Genomic DNA, 17,268 nt, shown 5'->3' with positions numbered 1-17,268 from the left:
CCACATACTGACCAAGGTAACACAGAGGACTGATGTATCCACAGATATACCACATACTGACCAAGGTAACACAGAGGACTGATGTATCCACAGATATACCACATACTGACCAAGGTAACGCAGAGGACTGAGGGATGAGAGAATGAGGGAGCATCACTAAGATCACACAGGACACCAGATAGAACAGACTGACCCTAGCCCCCTGGCACATAGACTATTGCAGCATAGATACTGGAGACTGAGACGGGCGGGTCGGGACACTGTGGCCTCGTCCAAAGTTACCCCCGGACAGGGCCAATCAGGCAGGATATAACCCCACAAACTTTGCCAAAGCACAGACCATCAACTTACTACCCTGAGACAAGGCCAAGTATAGCCCACGATGATCTCCACTGCACAAGCCAGAGGGGCGCAAGACCGGACAGGAAGATCACGTCAGTGACTCAACCCATTCAAGTAGAGTATAGTGGGAAAAAGCCTGGCAAGATGTGATGCACCCCTCCTAGGGACAGCATGGAAGAGCACTAGTAAGCCAGTGACTCAGCCCCCATAATAGGGTCAGAGGCAGAGAATCCCAGTGGAGAGAGGGGAGCCGGGCCAGGCAGAGACAGCAAGGGACTGAGTCTCTCACATGGGTAGGCAGACCATTCCATAAAAATGTAGCTTTGTAGGAGAAAGCCCTGCCTCCAGCTGTTTGCTTAGAAATTCTAGGGACAATGAGGAGGCCTGCGACTTCTGACCGTAGCGTACATGTTGATACAGTGCATGCGGAAAGTATTCAGACCCTTTACTCAGTACTTCGTTGAAGCACCTTTGGCAGTGATTACAGCCTCGAGTCGTCTTGAGTATGACTCTACAAGCTTGGCACACCTGTATTTGGGAATTTTTCCCATTCATTCATGTACAAATGTATGTAAACTGAAATATGACATTTACATAAATACTCAACCTTCAGTACTTTGTTGAAGCACCTTTGTCAGCTATTACAGCCTCAAGTCTTCTTGGTTATGACAAGATTTGCACACCTGTATTTGGGAATTTTTCCCATTCTTCTCTGCAGATCCTCTCAAGCTCTGTCAAGTTGGATGGGGAGCGTCGCTGCACAGCTATTTTCAGATCTCCAGAGACGTTCAGTCGGGTTGAAGTCCAGGCTCTGGCTGGGCCACTCAAGGACATTCAGAGATTTGTCCCGAAGCCACTCCTGCGTTGTCTTGGCTGTCTGCTTCGGGTTGTTGTCCTGTTGAAAGGTGAACCTTCACCCCAGTCTGAGGTCCTGAGCGCTTTCATCTAGGATCTCTCTGTACTTTGCTCAGTCCGTCTTTCCCTTGATCCTGACTAGTCTCCCAGTCCCTGCTGCTGAAAAACATCCCCACAGCATGATGCTGCCACCACCATGCTTCACCGTAGGGATGGTGCCCAGTTTCCTCCAGACTTGAGGCTTGACATTCAGGCCAAAGAGTTCCATCTTAGTTTCATCAGACCAGAGAATCTTGTTTCTCATGGTCTGAGAGTCCTTTAGGTGCCCTTTGGCAAACTCCAAGCGGACTGTCATGTGCCTTTTACTGAGGACTGGCTTGTGTCTAGCCACTCTACTATAACGGCCTGATTGAGGGAGTGCTGCAGAGATGGTTGTCCTTCTGGAAGATTCTCCCATCTCCACAGAGGAACTCTGGAGCTCTATCAGAGTGACGACCCCGATTGCTCAGTTTGGCCGGGCTGCCAGCTCTAGGAAGAGTCTTGGTGGTTACAAACTTCTTCCATTTAAGAATGATGGAGGCCACTGTGTTCTTGACCTTCAATGCTGCAGAAATTTTGGTACACTTCCACAGATCTGTGCCTCGACACAATCCTGTCTCGGAGCTCTACGGACAATTATTTTGACCTCATGGCTTGGTTTTTGCTCTGACATGCGATGTCAACTGTGGGACCTTATATAGACAGGTGTGTACCTTTACAAATCATGTACAATTTACCACAGGTGGACTCCAATCAAGTTGTAGAAACATCTCAAGGATAATCGATGGATCAGGGGCGACAGGTAGCCTAGTGGTTAGAGCGTTGGACTAGTAACCAAAAGGTTGCAAGATCAAATCCCCGAGCTGACAAGGTACAAATCTGTCGTTCTGCCCCTGAACAAGGCAGTTAACCCACTGTTCCTAGGCCGTCATTGAAAATAAGAATTTGTTCTTAACTGACCTGCCTAGTTAAATAAAGGTAAAATAAAATGGAAACAGGATGCACCTGAGCTCAATTTCAAGTCTCATAGCAAAGGGGCTGAATTCTTACAGGACCAGTCAAAGATTTGGACACACCTCCTCATTCAAGGGTTTTTCTTAATTTTATTTTTTTGAGATTGTAGAATAATAGTGAAAACATCAACTATGAAATAACACATATGGAATCATGTAATAACCAAAAAAGTGTTAAACAAATCAAAATATATTTGAGATTCTTCAAATAGCCACCCTTTGCCTTGATGACAGACACACTCTTGGCATTCTCTCAACCAGCTTCACCTGGAATGCTTTTCCAACAGTCTTGAAGGAGTTCCCACATATGCTGAGCACTTGTTGGCTGCTTTTCCTTCACTCTGCGGTCCCAACTCATCCCAAACCATCTCAATTGGGTTGAGGTCAAGTGATTGTGGAGGCCAGGTCATCTGATGCAGCACTCCATCACTCTCCGTCTTGGTCAAATAGCCCTTAAACAGCCTGGATAAGTGTTGGGTCATTGTCCTGTTAAAAAACAAATGATAGCGCAAACCAGATGGGATGGCGTATCACTGCAGAATACTATGGTAGCAATGCTGGTTAAGTGTGCCTTGAATTCTAAGTAAATCAGTTCACCAGCAAAGCACCATCACACCTCCTCCTCCATGCTTCATGGTGGGAACCACACATGCGGAGATCATCCGTTCACCTACTCTGCGTCTCACAAAGACACGGCGTTTGGAACCAAAAATCTCACATTTGGACTCATCAGACCAAAGGACAGATTTCCACCGGTCTAATGCCCATTGCTCGTATGTCTTTGACCAAGCAAGTCTCTTCTTATTATTGGTGTCCTTTAGTAGTGGTTTCTTTTGCAGCAATTCAACCATGAAGGCCTGATTCACGCAGTCTCCTCTGAACAGTTGATGTTGAGATGTGTCTGTTACTTGAACTCTGTGAAGCATTTATTTAGGCTCCAATCTGAGGTGCATTTAACTCTAATGAAGTTACACTTGAAGAATCTTTCAAAGTTCTTGACATTTGACATTGACTGACCTTCATGTCTTAAAATAATGATGGACTGTTGTTTCTCTCTGTTTATTTGAGTTGTTCTAGCCATAATATGGGCTTGGTCTTTTACCAAATAGGGATATCTTCTGTATACCACCCCTACCTCGTCACAACAAATGATTGGCTCAAACACATTAAGAAGGAAAGAAATTCCACAAATTAACTTTTGACAAGGGAAACCTGTTAATTGAAATGCATTCCAGGTGACTACCTCATGAAGCTGGTTGAGAGAATGCCAAGAGTGTGCAAAGCTGTCAAGGCAAAGGGTTGGCTACTTCAAAGAATCTCAAATATAAAATATATTTTGATTTGTTTAACACTTTTTTGGTTATTACATGATTCCATATGTTATTTCATAGTTTGGTTGTCTTCACTATTATTCTACAATGTAGAACAAGAAAAAAATAAAGTAAAAAATAAAGAAAAACCCTGGAATGAGTAGGTGTCCAAACTTTTGACTGGTCCTGTATATACAGTTGAAGTCAGAAGTTTACATGCACGTTAGCCAAATACATTCAAACTCAGTTTTTCACCATTCCTGACATTTAATCCTAGTAAGAATTCCCTGTCTTAGGTCAGTTAGGATCACCACTTCATTTTATGAATGTGAAATGTCAGAATAATAGCAGAGTGATTTATTTCAGCTTTTATTTATTTCATCACTTTCTCAGTGGGTCAGAAGTTTACATACACTCAATTAGTATTTGGTAGCATTGCCTTTAAATTGTTTAACTTGGGTCAAACGTTTCGGGTAGCCTTCCACAAGCTTCCCACAATAAGTTGGGTGAATTTTGGCCCATTCCTCCTGACAGAACTGGTGTAACTGAGTCAGGTTTGTAGGCCTCCTTGCTCGCACACGCTTTTTCAGTTCTGCCCACAAATTGTCTATAGGATTGAGGTCAGGACTTTGTGATGGTCACTCCAATACCTTGACTTTGTTGTCCTTAAGCCATTTTGGCACAACTTTGGAAGTGTGCTTGGGGTCATTGTCCATTTGGAAGACCCATTTGCGACCAAGCTTTAACTTCCTGACTGATGTCTTGAGATGTTGCTTCAAAATATCCACATAATTTTCCTACCTCATTTTCCTACAGTCCTTCCTAGAGCAGAGCACCCCCACAACATGATGCTGCCACCCCCGTACCTCACGGTTGGGATGGTGTTCTTCGACTTGCAAGCCTCCCCCTTTTTCCTCCAAACATAACGATGGTCATTATGTTGTCCAAACAGTTCTATTTTTGTTTCATCAGACCAGAGGACATTTCTCCAAAAAGTACGATCTTTGTCCCCATGTGCAGTTGCAAACCGTAGTCTGGCTTTTTTATGGCGGTTTTGGAGCAGTGGCTTCCTCCTGGCTGAGCGGCCTTTCAGGTTATGTCGATATAGGACTCGTTTTACTGTGGATATAGATACTTTGTACCTGTTTTCTCCAGCATCTTCACAAGGTCCTTTGCTGTTGTTCTGGGATTGATTTGCACTTTTCTCACCAAAGTACGTTCATCACTAGGAGACAGAACGCGTCTCCTTCCTGAGCGGTATGACGGCTGCGTGGTCCCATGGTGTTTATACATGCGTATAATCTACATGCGTAGATTAACGTGGTACCTTCCTACGTTTGGAAATTGCTCCCAAGGATGAACCAGACTTGTGGAGGTCTACAATTTTTTTTTTCTGAGGTCTTAGCTGATTTCTTTTGATTTTCCCATGATGTCAAGCAAAGAGGCACTGAGTTTGAAGGTAGGCCTTGAAATACATCCACAGGTACACCTCCAATTGACTCAAATTATGTCAATTAGCCTATCAGAAGCTTCTAAAGCCATGACATCATTTTCTGGATTTTTCCAAGCTGTTTAAAGGCACAGTCAACTTAGTGTATGTAAACTTCTGACCCACTGGAATTGTCATACATTGAATTATAAGTGAAATAATCTGTCTGTAAACAATTGTTGGAAAAATTACTTGTGTTATGCACAAATTAGATGTCCTAACCGACTTGCCATTTGACATTTGTGGAGTGGTTGAAAAATTAGTTTTAGTGTATGTAAACTTCTGACTTCACCTGTAAATGAGCTATTTATAATTATAAAATTATATTATAAAAATTAACCTGTTTTTTCTTTGTCATTATCTGGTGTTTAGATTGAGGGGTGAAAACATTATTTCATACATTTTAGATTAATGCTGTAACAAAATGTGGAAAAAGTGAAGGGGTCTGAATACTTTCCGAATGCACTGTATATTATGTTGGGAAAAGTCTGTTTTTAAGTTCCTCTGTCGATCTAACTTTCAGCTCTGAACAATTTGCACATTCAGATAAAAGTTGTTAATGTCATCACCCCTTTTGAGTTTCTTTGCTCATTGATTTTACCCCCCCCAGTGTTTTTTCCACACAATTATTTTTAAAATAATTGAATGAGTTTCCTGGCAACAATGGATATTATATTCCTTCTCTTTTAGCCAGGTAAATACTGGCCGTCTTTTCTTATCATCTGCTAAGCCATTACAATTTTAATTGGCTATACTTTTTTCACCATTTACCATAATGCGATACAATTTTCAATTCTATTGATCATAATAAATGTTTGTAAACCATTAAAAAGTACCATACTGATTGAGTGTCCATATAGCGGTACCATGGTATTTGCACTGCTACTGAGTAAAGCTCCAGTTGTTCTCTACTATTCCACCCGCTAAATGCTCCCCCCATCCCAATTTGGGTTGTCGTCCCAGTGACTGGCTGTCCACCCCTGTCCAGCTGGATCCCAAGTCGTCCCAGTGACTGGCTGTCCACCCCTGTCCACCCCTGGATCCCAAGTCGTCCCAGTGACTGGCTGTCCACCCCTGTCCTCCTGGATCCCAAGTCGTCCTAGTGACTGGCTGTCCACCCCTGTCCACCTGGATCCCAAGTCGTCCCAGTGACTGGCTGTCCACCCCTGGATCCCAAGTCGTCCCAGTGACTGGCTGTCCACCCCTGGATCCCAAGTCGTCCCAGTGACTGGCTGTCCACCCCTGGATCCCAAGTCGTCCCAGTGACTGGCTGACCACCCCTGGATCCCAAGTCGTCCCAGTGACTGGCTGTCCACCCCTGGATCCCAAGTCGTCCCAGTGACTGGCTGTCCACCCCTGTCCACCTGGATCCCAAGTCGTCCCAGTGACTGGCTGTCCACCCCTGTCCACCTGGATCCCAAGTCGTCCTAGTGACTGGCTGTCCACCCCTGTCCACCTGGATCCCAAGTCGTCCCAGTGACTGGCTGTCCACCCCTGGATCCCAAGTCGTCCCAGTGACTGGCTGTCCACCTCTGTCCACCTGGATCCCAGGTCGTCCCAGTGACTGGCTGTCCACCCCTGGATCCCAAGTCGTCCCAGTGACTGGCTGTCCACCCCTGTCCACCTGGATCCCAAGTCGTCCCAGTGACTGGCTGTCCACCCCTGTCCACCTGGATCCCAAGTCGTCCCAGTGACTGGCTGTCCACCCCTGTCCACCTGGATCCCAAGTCGTCCCAGTGACTGGCTGTCCACCCCTGGATCCCAAGTCGTCCCAGTGACTGGCTGTCCACCCCTGTCCACCTGGATCCCAAGTCGTCCCAGTGACTGGCTGACCACCCCTGGATCCCAAGTCGTCCCAGTGACTGGCTGTCCACCCCTGTCCACCTGGATCCCAAGTCGTCCCAGTGACTGGCTGTCCACCTGGATCCCAAGTCGTCCCAGTGACTGGCTGTCCACCCCTGTCCACCTGGATACCAAGTCGTCCCAGTGACTGGCTGTCCACCCCTGGATCCCAAGTCGTCCCAGTGACTGGCTGTCCACCCCTGGATCCCAAGTCGTCCCAGTGACTGGCTGTCCACCCCTGGATCCCAAGTCGTCCCAGTGACTGGCTGTCCACCCCTGGATCCCAAGTCGTCCCAGTGACTGGCTGTCCACCCCTGGATCCCAAGTCGTCCCAGTGACTGGCTGTCCACCCCTGTCCTCCTGGATCCCAAGTCGTCCCAGTGACTGGCTGTCCTCCTGGATCCCAAGTCGTCCCAGTGACTGGCTGTCCACCCCTGGATCCCAAGTCGTCCTAGTGACTGGCTGTCCACCCCTGTCCACCCCTGGATCCCAAGTCGTCCCAGTGACTGGCTGTCCACCTGGATCCCAAGTCGTCCCAGTGACTGGCTGTCCACCCCTGTCCACCTGGATCCCAGGTCGTCCCAGTGACTGGCTGTCCACCCCTGTCCTCCTGGATCCCAAGTCGTCCCAGTGACTGGCTGTCCACCCCTGTCCACCTGGATCCCAAGTCGTCCCAGTGACTGGCTGTCCACCCCTGGATCCCAAGTCGTCCCAGTGACTGGCTGACCACCCCTGTCCACCTGGATCCCAGGTCGTCCCAGTGACTGGCTGTCCACCCCTGTCCACCTGGATCCCAGGTCGTCCCAGTGACTGGCTGTCCACCCCTGTCCACCTGGATCCCAGGTCGTCCCAGTGACTGGCTGTCCACCCCTGTCCACCCCTGGATCCCAAGTCATCCCAGTGACTGGCTGTCCACCCCTGTCCACCTGGATCCCAAGTCGTCCCAGTGACTGGCTGTCCACCTGGATCCCAAGTCGTCCTAGTGACTGGCTGTCCACCCCTGGATCCCAAGTCGTCCCAGTGACTGGCTGTCCACCCCTGTCCACCTGGATCCCAAGTCGTCTTAGTGACTGGCTGTCCACACCTGGATCCCAAGTCGTCCCAGTGACTGGCTGTCCACCCCTGTCCACCTGGATCCCAAGTCGTCCCAGTGACTGGCTGTCCACCTGGATCCCAAGTCGTCTCAGTCACTGGCTGTCCACCCCTGTCCACCCCTGGATCCCAAGTCGTCCCAGTGACTGGCTGTCCACCCCTGTCCACCTGGATCCCAAGTCGTCCCAGTGACTGGCTGTCCACCTGGATCCCAAGTCGTCCCAGTGACTGGCTGTCCACCCCTGTCCACCTGGATCCCAAGTCGTCCCAGTGACTGGCTGTCCACCTGGATCCCAAGTCGTCCCAGTGACTGGCTGTCCACCTGGATCCCAAGTCGTCCCAGTGACTGGCTGTCCACCTGGATCCCAAGTCGTCCCAGTGACTGGCTGTCCCTCCCTGTCCACCTGGATCCCAAGTCGTCCCAGTGACTGGCTGTCCACCCCTGTCCACCTGGATCCCAAGTCGTCCCAGTGACTGGCTGTCCACCTGGATCCCAAGTCGTCCCAGTGACTGGCTGACCACCCCTGGATCCCAAGTCGTCCCAGTGACTGGCTGTCCACCTGGATCCCAGGGACTCTTGAGAGATCGGCCCCGTCCTTTAAAAAGAGCCCACTGTGCCACCCACAGAACAGAAGCAGATTAACTGCCAAAAGCGTTTCCAACACCCTCACCTTGATTGTATTGTATACAGTTATTTCAGGCTCTGACCACGTTTATCTTTGTCTTGGCTGGATATACGCTACTTATAGTAGGCCTATAAAACAGGAGGACTTCTCCTTAATGCGAGGGTCGAGCTCAAGTAGTTTGCATGCCCAGAGAGACAAGCGCAACCTGCCGTTAACTCGTTTTGGGGGCAGGCTACTGTTGGGAGTCCCGGCTTAGAAGACAGAGCCTGGCCAAGTGGTGGTTTACAGCCCGCTGAGACAGAAGGATGAGGGAGGGAGCTAGTTGGCGGGTGGGGTTAAAGCTGGGCTGAATGACCAGAGGTAGGTTGCTGTAGTAACCTAGACTCCAGTGGAGGAGGTGAGTGCCGGGTCTGTGGGGAATACTAAGCTTTCTGACTGAGGAGAAGGTGGTGAGTACCGGGTCTGTGGGGAACGGTAAGATTTCTGGCTGAGGTGGTGAGTACCGAGTCTGTGGTGAACGGTAAGCATGCTGGCGGGGCGGTGTAAGTAATAAAGGTGATTGGGGTGTCTGGTGGAAGGGGCGTAGGTGCTGAGCCATGGCACAAATCTTGTCAACTTTCTCTCTTCAAAGGAGGTGTGTAAGGGTAGGTTGTTATTAGTTAGAGCTAAATCAATGACCTTGTCTTTGCTTTCAGAAATGTGTATGCACCTGTTACAGGGCGGGTAAGGCTGTCTAAAGACAGGAATACTGAGGACACTTAGCGCTGGACGAGGTGCTTGTGTTATTGACTTTACTAAAGACAGGAATACTGAGGACACTTAGCGCTGGACGAGGTCATCCATCTCCCTAGCGTCATCCGGAGGTGGCTGTTCTCAAACTGCTGTAATGATATGCTATGTGGTTCATAAGGACAGTGTAGCTAGCTAACATACCGGTACATACTGCTGTAATGATATGCTATGTGGTTCATAAGGACAGTGTAGCTAACATACCGGTCCATACTGCTGTAATGATATGCTATGTGGTTCATAAGGACAGTGTAGCTAGCTAACATACCGGTCCATACTGCTGTAATGATATGCTATGTGGTTCATAAGGACAGTGTAGCTAACATACCGGTCCATACTGCTGTAATGATATGCTATGTGGTTCATAAGGACAGTGTAGCTAACATACCGGTCCATACTGCTGTAATGATATGCTATGTGGTTCATAAGGACAGTGTAGCTAGCTAACATACCGGTCCATACTGCTGTAATGATATGCTATGTGGTTCATAAGGACAGTGTAGCTAGCTAACATACCGGTCCATACTGCTGTAATGATATGCTATGTGGTTCGTAAGGACAGCGTAGCTAGCTAAAAGTAATTACTTTATTACGTTGCTCAACATTTTATTAACATTTTTACATTTAATTAACCTCCAGAGCTGTGGTAAGGCTCTCTCCTCACGGTGACCTTTACCTCCTCCAGAGCTGTGGTAAGGCTCTCTCCTCACGGTGACCTTTACCTCCTCCAGAGCTGTGGTAAGACTCTCTCCTCATGGTGACCTTTACCTCCTCAAGAGCTGTGGTAAGGCTCTCTCCTCATAGTGACCTTTACCTCCTCAAGAGCTGTGGTAAGACTCTCTCCTCATGGTGACCTTTACCTCCTCATGGTGACCTTTACCTCCTCCAGCGCTGTGGTAAGGCTCTCTCTCTCAGCTCCTGGACAGAGTTCTTCAGCTGGGTCCTGCACTGGTTGATCTGGTCCTGTAGAAGCTCTGTGTCTGGGCCGGAGGTGGTGTAGCTGGGGGACTGCTCCTTCAGCTCATTAACCCATACCTCTAACAGAGCCAGCCTGTCTCTCAGCAGTCTGGAGGTGGTGTAGCTGGGGGACTGCTCCTTCAGCTCAGTAACCCATACCTCTAACAGAGCCAGCCTGTCTGGAGGTGGTGTAGCTGGGGGGCTGCTCCTTCAGCTCAGTAACCCATACCTCTAACAGAGCCAGCCTGTCTCTCAGCAGTCTGGAGGTGTTGTAGCTGGGGGACTGCTCCTTCAGCTCAGTAACCCATACCTCTAACAGAGCCAGCCTGTCTCTCAGCAGTCTGGAGGTGGTGTAGCTGGGGGACTGCTCCTTCAGCTCAGTAACCCATACCTCTAACAGAGCCAGCCTGTCTCTCAGCAGTCTGGAGGTGGTGTAGCTGGGGGACTGCTCCTTCAGCTCAGTAACCCAGACCTCTAACAGAGCCAGTCTGTCTCTCAGCAGTCTGGAGGTGGTGTAGCTGGGGGACTGCTCCTTCAGCTCAGTAACCCATACCTCTAACAGAGCCAGCCTGTCTGGAGGTGGTGTAGCTGGGGGGCTGCTCCTTCAGCTCAGTAACCCATACCTCTAACAGAGCCAGTCTGTCTCTCAGCAGTCTGGAGGTGGTGTAGCTGGGGGACTGCTCCTTCAGCTCAGTAACCCATACCTCTAACAGAGCCAGCCTGTCTCTCAGCAGGCTGGAGGTGGTGTAGCTGGGGGGCTACTCCTTCAGCTCAGTAACCCATACCTCTAACAGAGCCAGCCTGTCTCTCAGCAGTCTGGAGGTGTTGTAGCTGGGGGACTGCTCCTTCAGCTCAGTAACCCATACCTCTAACAGAGCCAGCCTGTCTCTCAGCAGGCTGATGGTGGTGTAGCTGGGGGACTGCTCCTTCAGCTCAGTAACCCATACCCCTAACAGATCCAGCCTGTCTGGAGGTGGTGTAGCTGGGGGACTGCTCCTTCAGCTCAGTAACCCATACCTCTAAGAGAGACAGCCTGTCTCTCAGCAGTCTGGAGGTGGTGTAGCTGGGGGACTGCTCCTTCAGCTCAGTAACCCATACCTCTAACAGAGCCAGCCTGTCTCTCAGCAGTCTGGAGGTGGTGTAGCTGAGGGGACTGCTCCTTCAGCTCAGTAACCCATACCTCTAACAGAGCCAGCCCGTCTCTCAGCAGTCTGGAGGTGGTGTAGCTGGGGGCCTGCTCCTTCAGCTCAGTAACCCATACCTCTAACAGAGCCAGCCTGTCTGGAGGTGGTGTAGCTGGGGGACTGCTCCTTCAGCTCAGTAACCCATACCTCTAACAGAGCCAGCCCGTCTCTCAGCAGGCTGATGGTGGTGTAGCTGGGGGACTGCTCCTTCAGCTCAGTAACCCATACCTCTAACAGAGCCAGCCTGTCTCTCAGCAGTCTGGAGGTGGTGTAGCTGGGGGACTGCTCCTTCAGCTCAGTAACCCATACCTCTAACAGACCCAGCCTGTCTTTCAGCAGTCTGGAGATGGTGTAGCTGGGGGGCTGCTCCTTCAGCTCAGTAACCCATACCTCTAACAGAGCCAGCCTGTCTCTCAGCAGTCTGGAGGTGGTGTAGCTGGGGGACTGCTCCTTCAGCTCAGTAACCCATACCTCTAACAGAGCCAGCCTGTCTCTCAGCAGTCTGGAGGTGGTGTAGCTGGGGGACTGCTCCTTCAGCTCAGTAACCCATACCTCTAACAGAGCCAGCCTGTCTCTCAGCAGTCTGGAGGTGGTGTAGCTGGGGGACTGCTCCTTCAGCTCAGTAACCCATACCTCTAACAGAGCCAGCCTGTCTCTCAGCAGTCTGGAGGTGGTGTAGCTGGGGGACTGCTCCTTCAGCTCAGTAACCCATACCTCTAACAGAGCCAGCCCGTCTCTCAGCAGTCTGGAGGTGGTGTAGCTGGGGGCCTGCTCCTTCAGCTCAGTAACCCATACCTCTAACAGAGCCAGCCTGTCTGGAGGTGGTGTAGCTGGGGGACTGCTCCTTCAGCTCAGTAACCCATACCTCTAACAGAGCCAGCCCGTCTCTCAGCAGGCTGATGGTGGTGTAGCTGGGGGACTGCTCCTTAAGCTCAGTAACCCATACCTCTAACAGAGCCAGCCTGTCTCTCAGCAGTCTGGAGGTGGTGTAGCTGGGGGACTGCTCCTTCAGCTCAGTAACCCATACCTCTAACAGAGCCAGCCTGTCTTTCAGCAGTCTGGAGATGGTGTAGCTGGGGGGCTGCTCCTTCAGCTCAGTAACCCATACCTCTAACAGAGCCAGCCCGTCTCTCAGCAGTCTGGAGGTGGTGTAGCTGGGGGACTGCTCCTTCAGCTCAGTAACCCATACCTCTAACAGAGCCAGCCTGTCTCTCAGCAGTCTGGAGGTGGTGTAGCTGGGGGACTGCTCCTTCAGCTCAGTGACCCATACCTCTAACAGAGCCAGCCTGTCTCTCAGCAGTCTGGAGGTGGTTTAGCTTGGGGACTGCTCCTTCAGCTCAGTGACCCATACCTCTAACAGATCCAGCCCGTCTCTCAGCAGTCTGGAGGTGGTGTAGCTGGGGGACTGCTCCTTCAGCTCAGTAACCCATACCTCTAACAGAGCCAGCCTGTCTCTCAGCAGTCTGGAGGTGGTGTAGCTGGGGGAATGCTCCTTCAGCTCAGTAACCCATACCTCTACCAGAGCCAGCCCGTCTGGAGGTGGTGTAGCTGGGGGACTGCTCCTTCAGCTCAGTAACCCATACCTCTAACAGAGCCAGCCTGTCTCTCAGCAGTCTGGAGGTGGTGTAGCTGGGGGACTGCTCCTTCAGCTCAGTAACCCATACCTCGAACAGAGCCAGCCTGTCTCTCAGCAGTCTGGAGGTGGTGTAGCTGGGGGACTGCTCCTTCAGCTCAGTAACCCATACCTCTAACAGAGCCAGCCTGTCTCTCAGCAGTCTGGAGGTGGTGTAGCTGGGGGACTGCTCCTTCAGCTCAGTAACACATACCTCTAACAGAGCCAGCCTGTCTCTCAGCAGGCTGGAGGTGGTGTAGCTGGGGGGACTGCTCCTTCAGCTCAGTAACCCATACCTCTAACAGAGCCAGCCTGTCTCTCAGCAGTCTGGAGGTGGTGTAGCTGGGGGACTGCTCCTTCAGCTCAGTAACCCATACCTCTAACAGAGCCAGCCTGTCTCTCAGCAGTCTGGAGGTGGTGTAGCTGGGGGACTGCTCCTTCAGCTCAGTAACCCATACCTCTAACAGAGCCAGCCTGTCTCTCAGCAGTCTGGAGGTGGTGTAGCTGGGGGACTGCTCCTTCAGCTCAGTAACCCATACCTCTAACAGAGCCAGCCTGTCTCTCAGCAGTCTGGAGGTGGTGTAGCTGGGGGACTGCTCCTTCAGCTCAGTAACCCATACCTCTAACAGAGCCAGCCCGTCTCTCAGCAGTCTGGAGGTGGTGTAGCTGGGGGACTGCTCCTTCAGCTCAGTAACCCATACCTCTAACAGAGCCAACCCGTCTCTCAGCAGTCTGGAGGTGGTGTAGCTGGGGGACTGCTCCTTCAGCTCAGTAACCCATACCTCTAACAGAGCCAGCCCGTCTCTCAGCAGTCTGGAGGTGGTGTAGCTGGGGGGACTGCTCCTTCAGCTCAGTAACCCATACCTCTAACAGAGCCAGCCTGTCTCTCAGCAGTCTGGAGGTGGTGTAGCTGGGGGACTGCTCCTTCAGCTCAGTAACCCATACCTCTAACAGAACCAGCCTGTCTGGAGGTGGTGTAGCTGGGGGGCTGCTCCTTCAGCTCAGTAACCCATACCTCTAACAGAGCCAGCCTGTCTCTCAGCAGTCTGGAGGTGGTGTAGCTGGGAGACTGCTCCTTCAGCTCAGTAACCCATACCTCTAACAGAACCAGCCTGTCTGGAGGTGGTGTAGCTGGGGGACTGCTCCTTCAGCTCAGTAACCCATACCTCTACCAGAGCCAGCCTGTCTCTCAGCAGTCTGGAGGTGGTGTAGCTGGGGGACTGCTCCTTCAGCTCAGTAACCCATACCTCTAACAGAGCCAGCCTGTCTCTCAGCAGTCTGGAGGTGGTGTAGCTGAGGGGCTGCTCCTTCAGCTCAGTAACCCATACCTCTAACAGAGCCAGCCTGTCTCTCAGCAGTCTGGAGGTGGTGTAGCTGGGGGGCTGCTCCTTCAGCTCAGTAACCCATACCTCTAACAGAGCCAGCCTGTCTCTCAGCAGTCTGGAGGTGGTGTAGCTGGGGGACTGCTCCTTCAGCTCAGTAACCCATACCTCTAACAGAGCCAGCCTGTCTCTCAGCAGTCTGGAGGTGGTGTAGCTGGGGGGACTGCTCCTTCAGCTCAGTAACCCATACCTCTAACAGAGCCAGCCAGTCTCTCAGCAGTCTGGAGGTGGTGTAGCTGGGGGACTGCTCCTTCAGCTCAGTAACCCATACCTCTAACAGAGCCAGCCTGTCTCTCAGCAGTCTGGAGGTGGTGTAGCTGGGGGACTGCTCCTTCAGCTCAGTAACCCATACCTCTAACAGAGCCAGTCTGTCTCTCAGCAGTCTGGAGGTGGTGTAGCTGGGGGACTGCTCCTTCAGCTCAGTAACCCATACCTCTAACAGAACCAGCCTGTCTGGAGGTGGTGTAGCTGGGGGGCTGCTCCTTCAGCTCAGTAACCCATATCTCTAACAGAGCCAGCCTGTCTCTCAGCAGTCTGGAGGTGGTGTAGCTGGGGGAATGCTCCTTCAGCTCAGTAACCCATACCTCTACCAGAGCCAGCCCGTCTGGAGGTGGTGTAGCTGGGGGACTGCTCCTTCAGCTCAGTAACCCATACCTCTAACAGAGCCAGCCTGTCTCTCAGCAGTCTGGAGGTGGTGTAGCTGAGGGGCTGCTCCTTCAGCTCAGTAACCCATACCTCTAACAGAGCCAGCCTGTCTCTCAGCAGTCTGGAGGTGGTGTAGCTGGGGGACTGCTCCTTCAGCTCAGTAACCCATACCCCTAACAGAGCCAGCCTGTCTGGAGGTGGTGTAGCTGGGGGACTGCTCCTTCAGCTCAGTAACCCATACCTCTAACAGAGCCAGCCTGTCTCTCAGCAGTCTGGAGGTGGTGTAGCTGGGGGACTGCTCCTTCAGCTCAGTAACCCATACCTCTAACAGAGCCAGCCTGTCTCTCAGCAGTCTGGAGTTGGTGTAGCTGGGGGGCTGCTACTTCAGCTCAGTAACCCATACCTCTAACAGAGCCAGCCTGTCTGGAGGTGGTGTAGCTGGGGGACTGCTCCTTCAGCTCAGTAACCCATACCTCTAACAGAGCCAGCCTGTCTCTCAGCAGTCTGGAGGTGGTGTAGCTGGGGGACTGCTCCTTCAGCTCAGTAACCCATACCTCTAACAGAGCCAGCCTGTCTCTCAGCAGTCTGGAGGTGGTGTAGCTGGGGGACTGCTCCTTCAGCTCAGTAACCCATACCTCTAACAGAGCCAGCCTGTCTCTCAGCAGTCTGGAGGTGGTGTAGCTGGGGGACTGCTCCTTCAGCTCAGTAACCCATACCTCTAACAGAGCCAGTCTGTCTCTCAGCAGTCTGGAGGTGGTGTAGCTGGGGGACTGCTCCTTCAGCTCAGTAACCCATACCTCTAACAGAGCTAGCAGTCTGGAGGTGGTGTATCTGGGGGACTGCTCCTTCAGCTCAGTAACCCATACCTCTAACAGAGCCAGCCTGTCTCTCAGCAGTCTGGAGGTGGTGTAGCTGGGGGACTGCTCCTTCAGCTCAGTAACCCATACCTCTAACAGAGCCAGCCTGTCTCTCAGCAGTCTGGAGGTGGTGTAGCTGGGGGACTGCTCCTTCAGCTCAGTAACCCATACCTCTAACAGAGCCAGCCTGTCTCTCAGCAGTCTGGAGGTGGTGTAGCTGGGGGACTGCTCCTTCAGCTCAGTAACCCAGACCTCTAACAGAGCCAGTCTGTCTCTCAGCAGTCTGGAGGTGGTGTAGCTGGGGGACTAGTGTGGTCTTGGCTCTGGTGGTCGTAGGCAGGCAGAGGAGAGGATAGACCTGTTGAGTGGATCTGTGCTCCGGTTGTTGGAGTGCCTGAGGTGACGGGAAGTCCTGCACAGAAGAGCTGCAGATGCCTTTCTTTGTATCGCTGAAATGCCTGGTTACAGCTGTATGCCAAGCAGTCTTTTGGTCTGTAAAATAAGAGGTTTGTAACAGTCCTGTTGTGTGAGCAGTCGGCAAAGAAGGTTTCCGGGTTCTCCCTCAGAATTTTGTGTTTCAAATTGATTCTTCCCTTCTCTGATTTTATTTCTGCTGGAAATTCAAAAAGGGGGGGAAAGTCTCTATGCTGGTGTTGCTAGCGCTGCCTCAGTGGCCGTGTTGCTCTGGTTACCACCAGTAAACAGTTGGAGCTAGCCAGTAAACTAGCTGACTATTTTAAATGTGGCTAGCTAGCACGATTAAGATTGACATTGTGAGTTAAAAGATGAATGGTTTTCTCCTGTGTACAATTGAATTACCTATATTCTTTGCTAATTTAATCTAGTTAATCTCACTCTTAACAACCAGAAAGTTATAACAAGTCAGGAGATGTTCGGTCTGCATGACTGCGTCTTTCTTTCTCTCTCTCTCAGGGAGAGATGAAGATGGCGGTGTGTATAGAAGATGATTGTAACAGTGAACTGCCTCCAGCCTCTCTGCTGTTCAGAGCAGCCAGACAGTACAGCTATGGGGTCCTCTTCAGCCTAGCCGAAACACACCGACACCTCGAGAGACTCGCCATGCGCAACAGAGGACCCCTCGAAGGTGAGGGAAGGAGGGAGGGGAAAGAGCTGGGCTAATGGTCTGCTTTGTCTAGCCCGGTCACCTGTCTGCTTTGTCTAGCCCGGTCACCTGTCTGCTTTGTCTAGCCCGGTCGCCTGTCTGCTTTGTCTA

The 17,268-nt window shown here is 51.3% G+C and overlaps 1 protein-coding gene across 1 annotated transcript in view; it reads left to right on the top strand.

Moving 5' to 3' along the window:
• Window positions 1-17,268, top strand: part of LOC129861382 (constitutive coactivator of PPAR-gamma-like protein 2) — a 101,094-nt gene that overhangs the window by 46,916 nt on the left and 36,910 nt on the right. Inside the window, exon 9 of the mRNA XM_055932774.1 lies at window positions 16,968-17,139. Within this exon, the coding sequence (XP_055788749.1) occupies window positions 16,968-17,139 (172 nt within the window). The remainder of the gene's footprint in view (window positions 1-16,967; window positions 17,140-17,268) is intronic.

The sequence above is a fragment of the Salvelinus fontinalis genome, chromosome 8 (assembly GCF_029448725.1).
Source record: "Salvelinus fontinalis isolate EN_2023a chromosome 8, ASM2944872v1, whole genome shotgun sequence".
NCBI lineage: Eukaryota > Metazoa > Chordata > Actinopteri > Salmoniformes > Salmonidae > Salvelinus > Salvelinus fontinalis.
The sequence above is the reverse complement of the archived record's forward strand: the minus strand, read 5'-3'. Positions and strand labels throughout refer to the sequence as shown.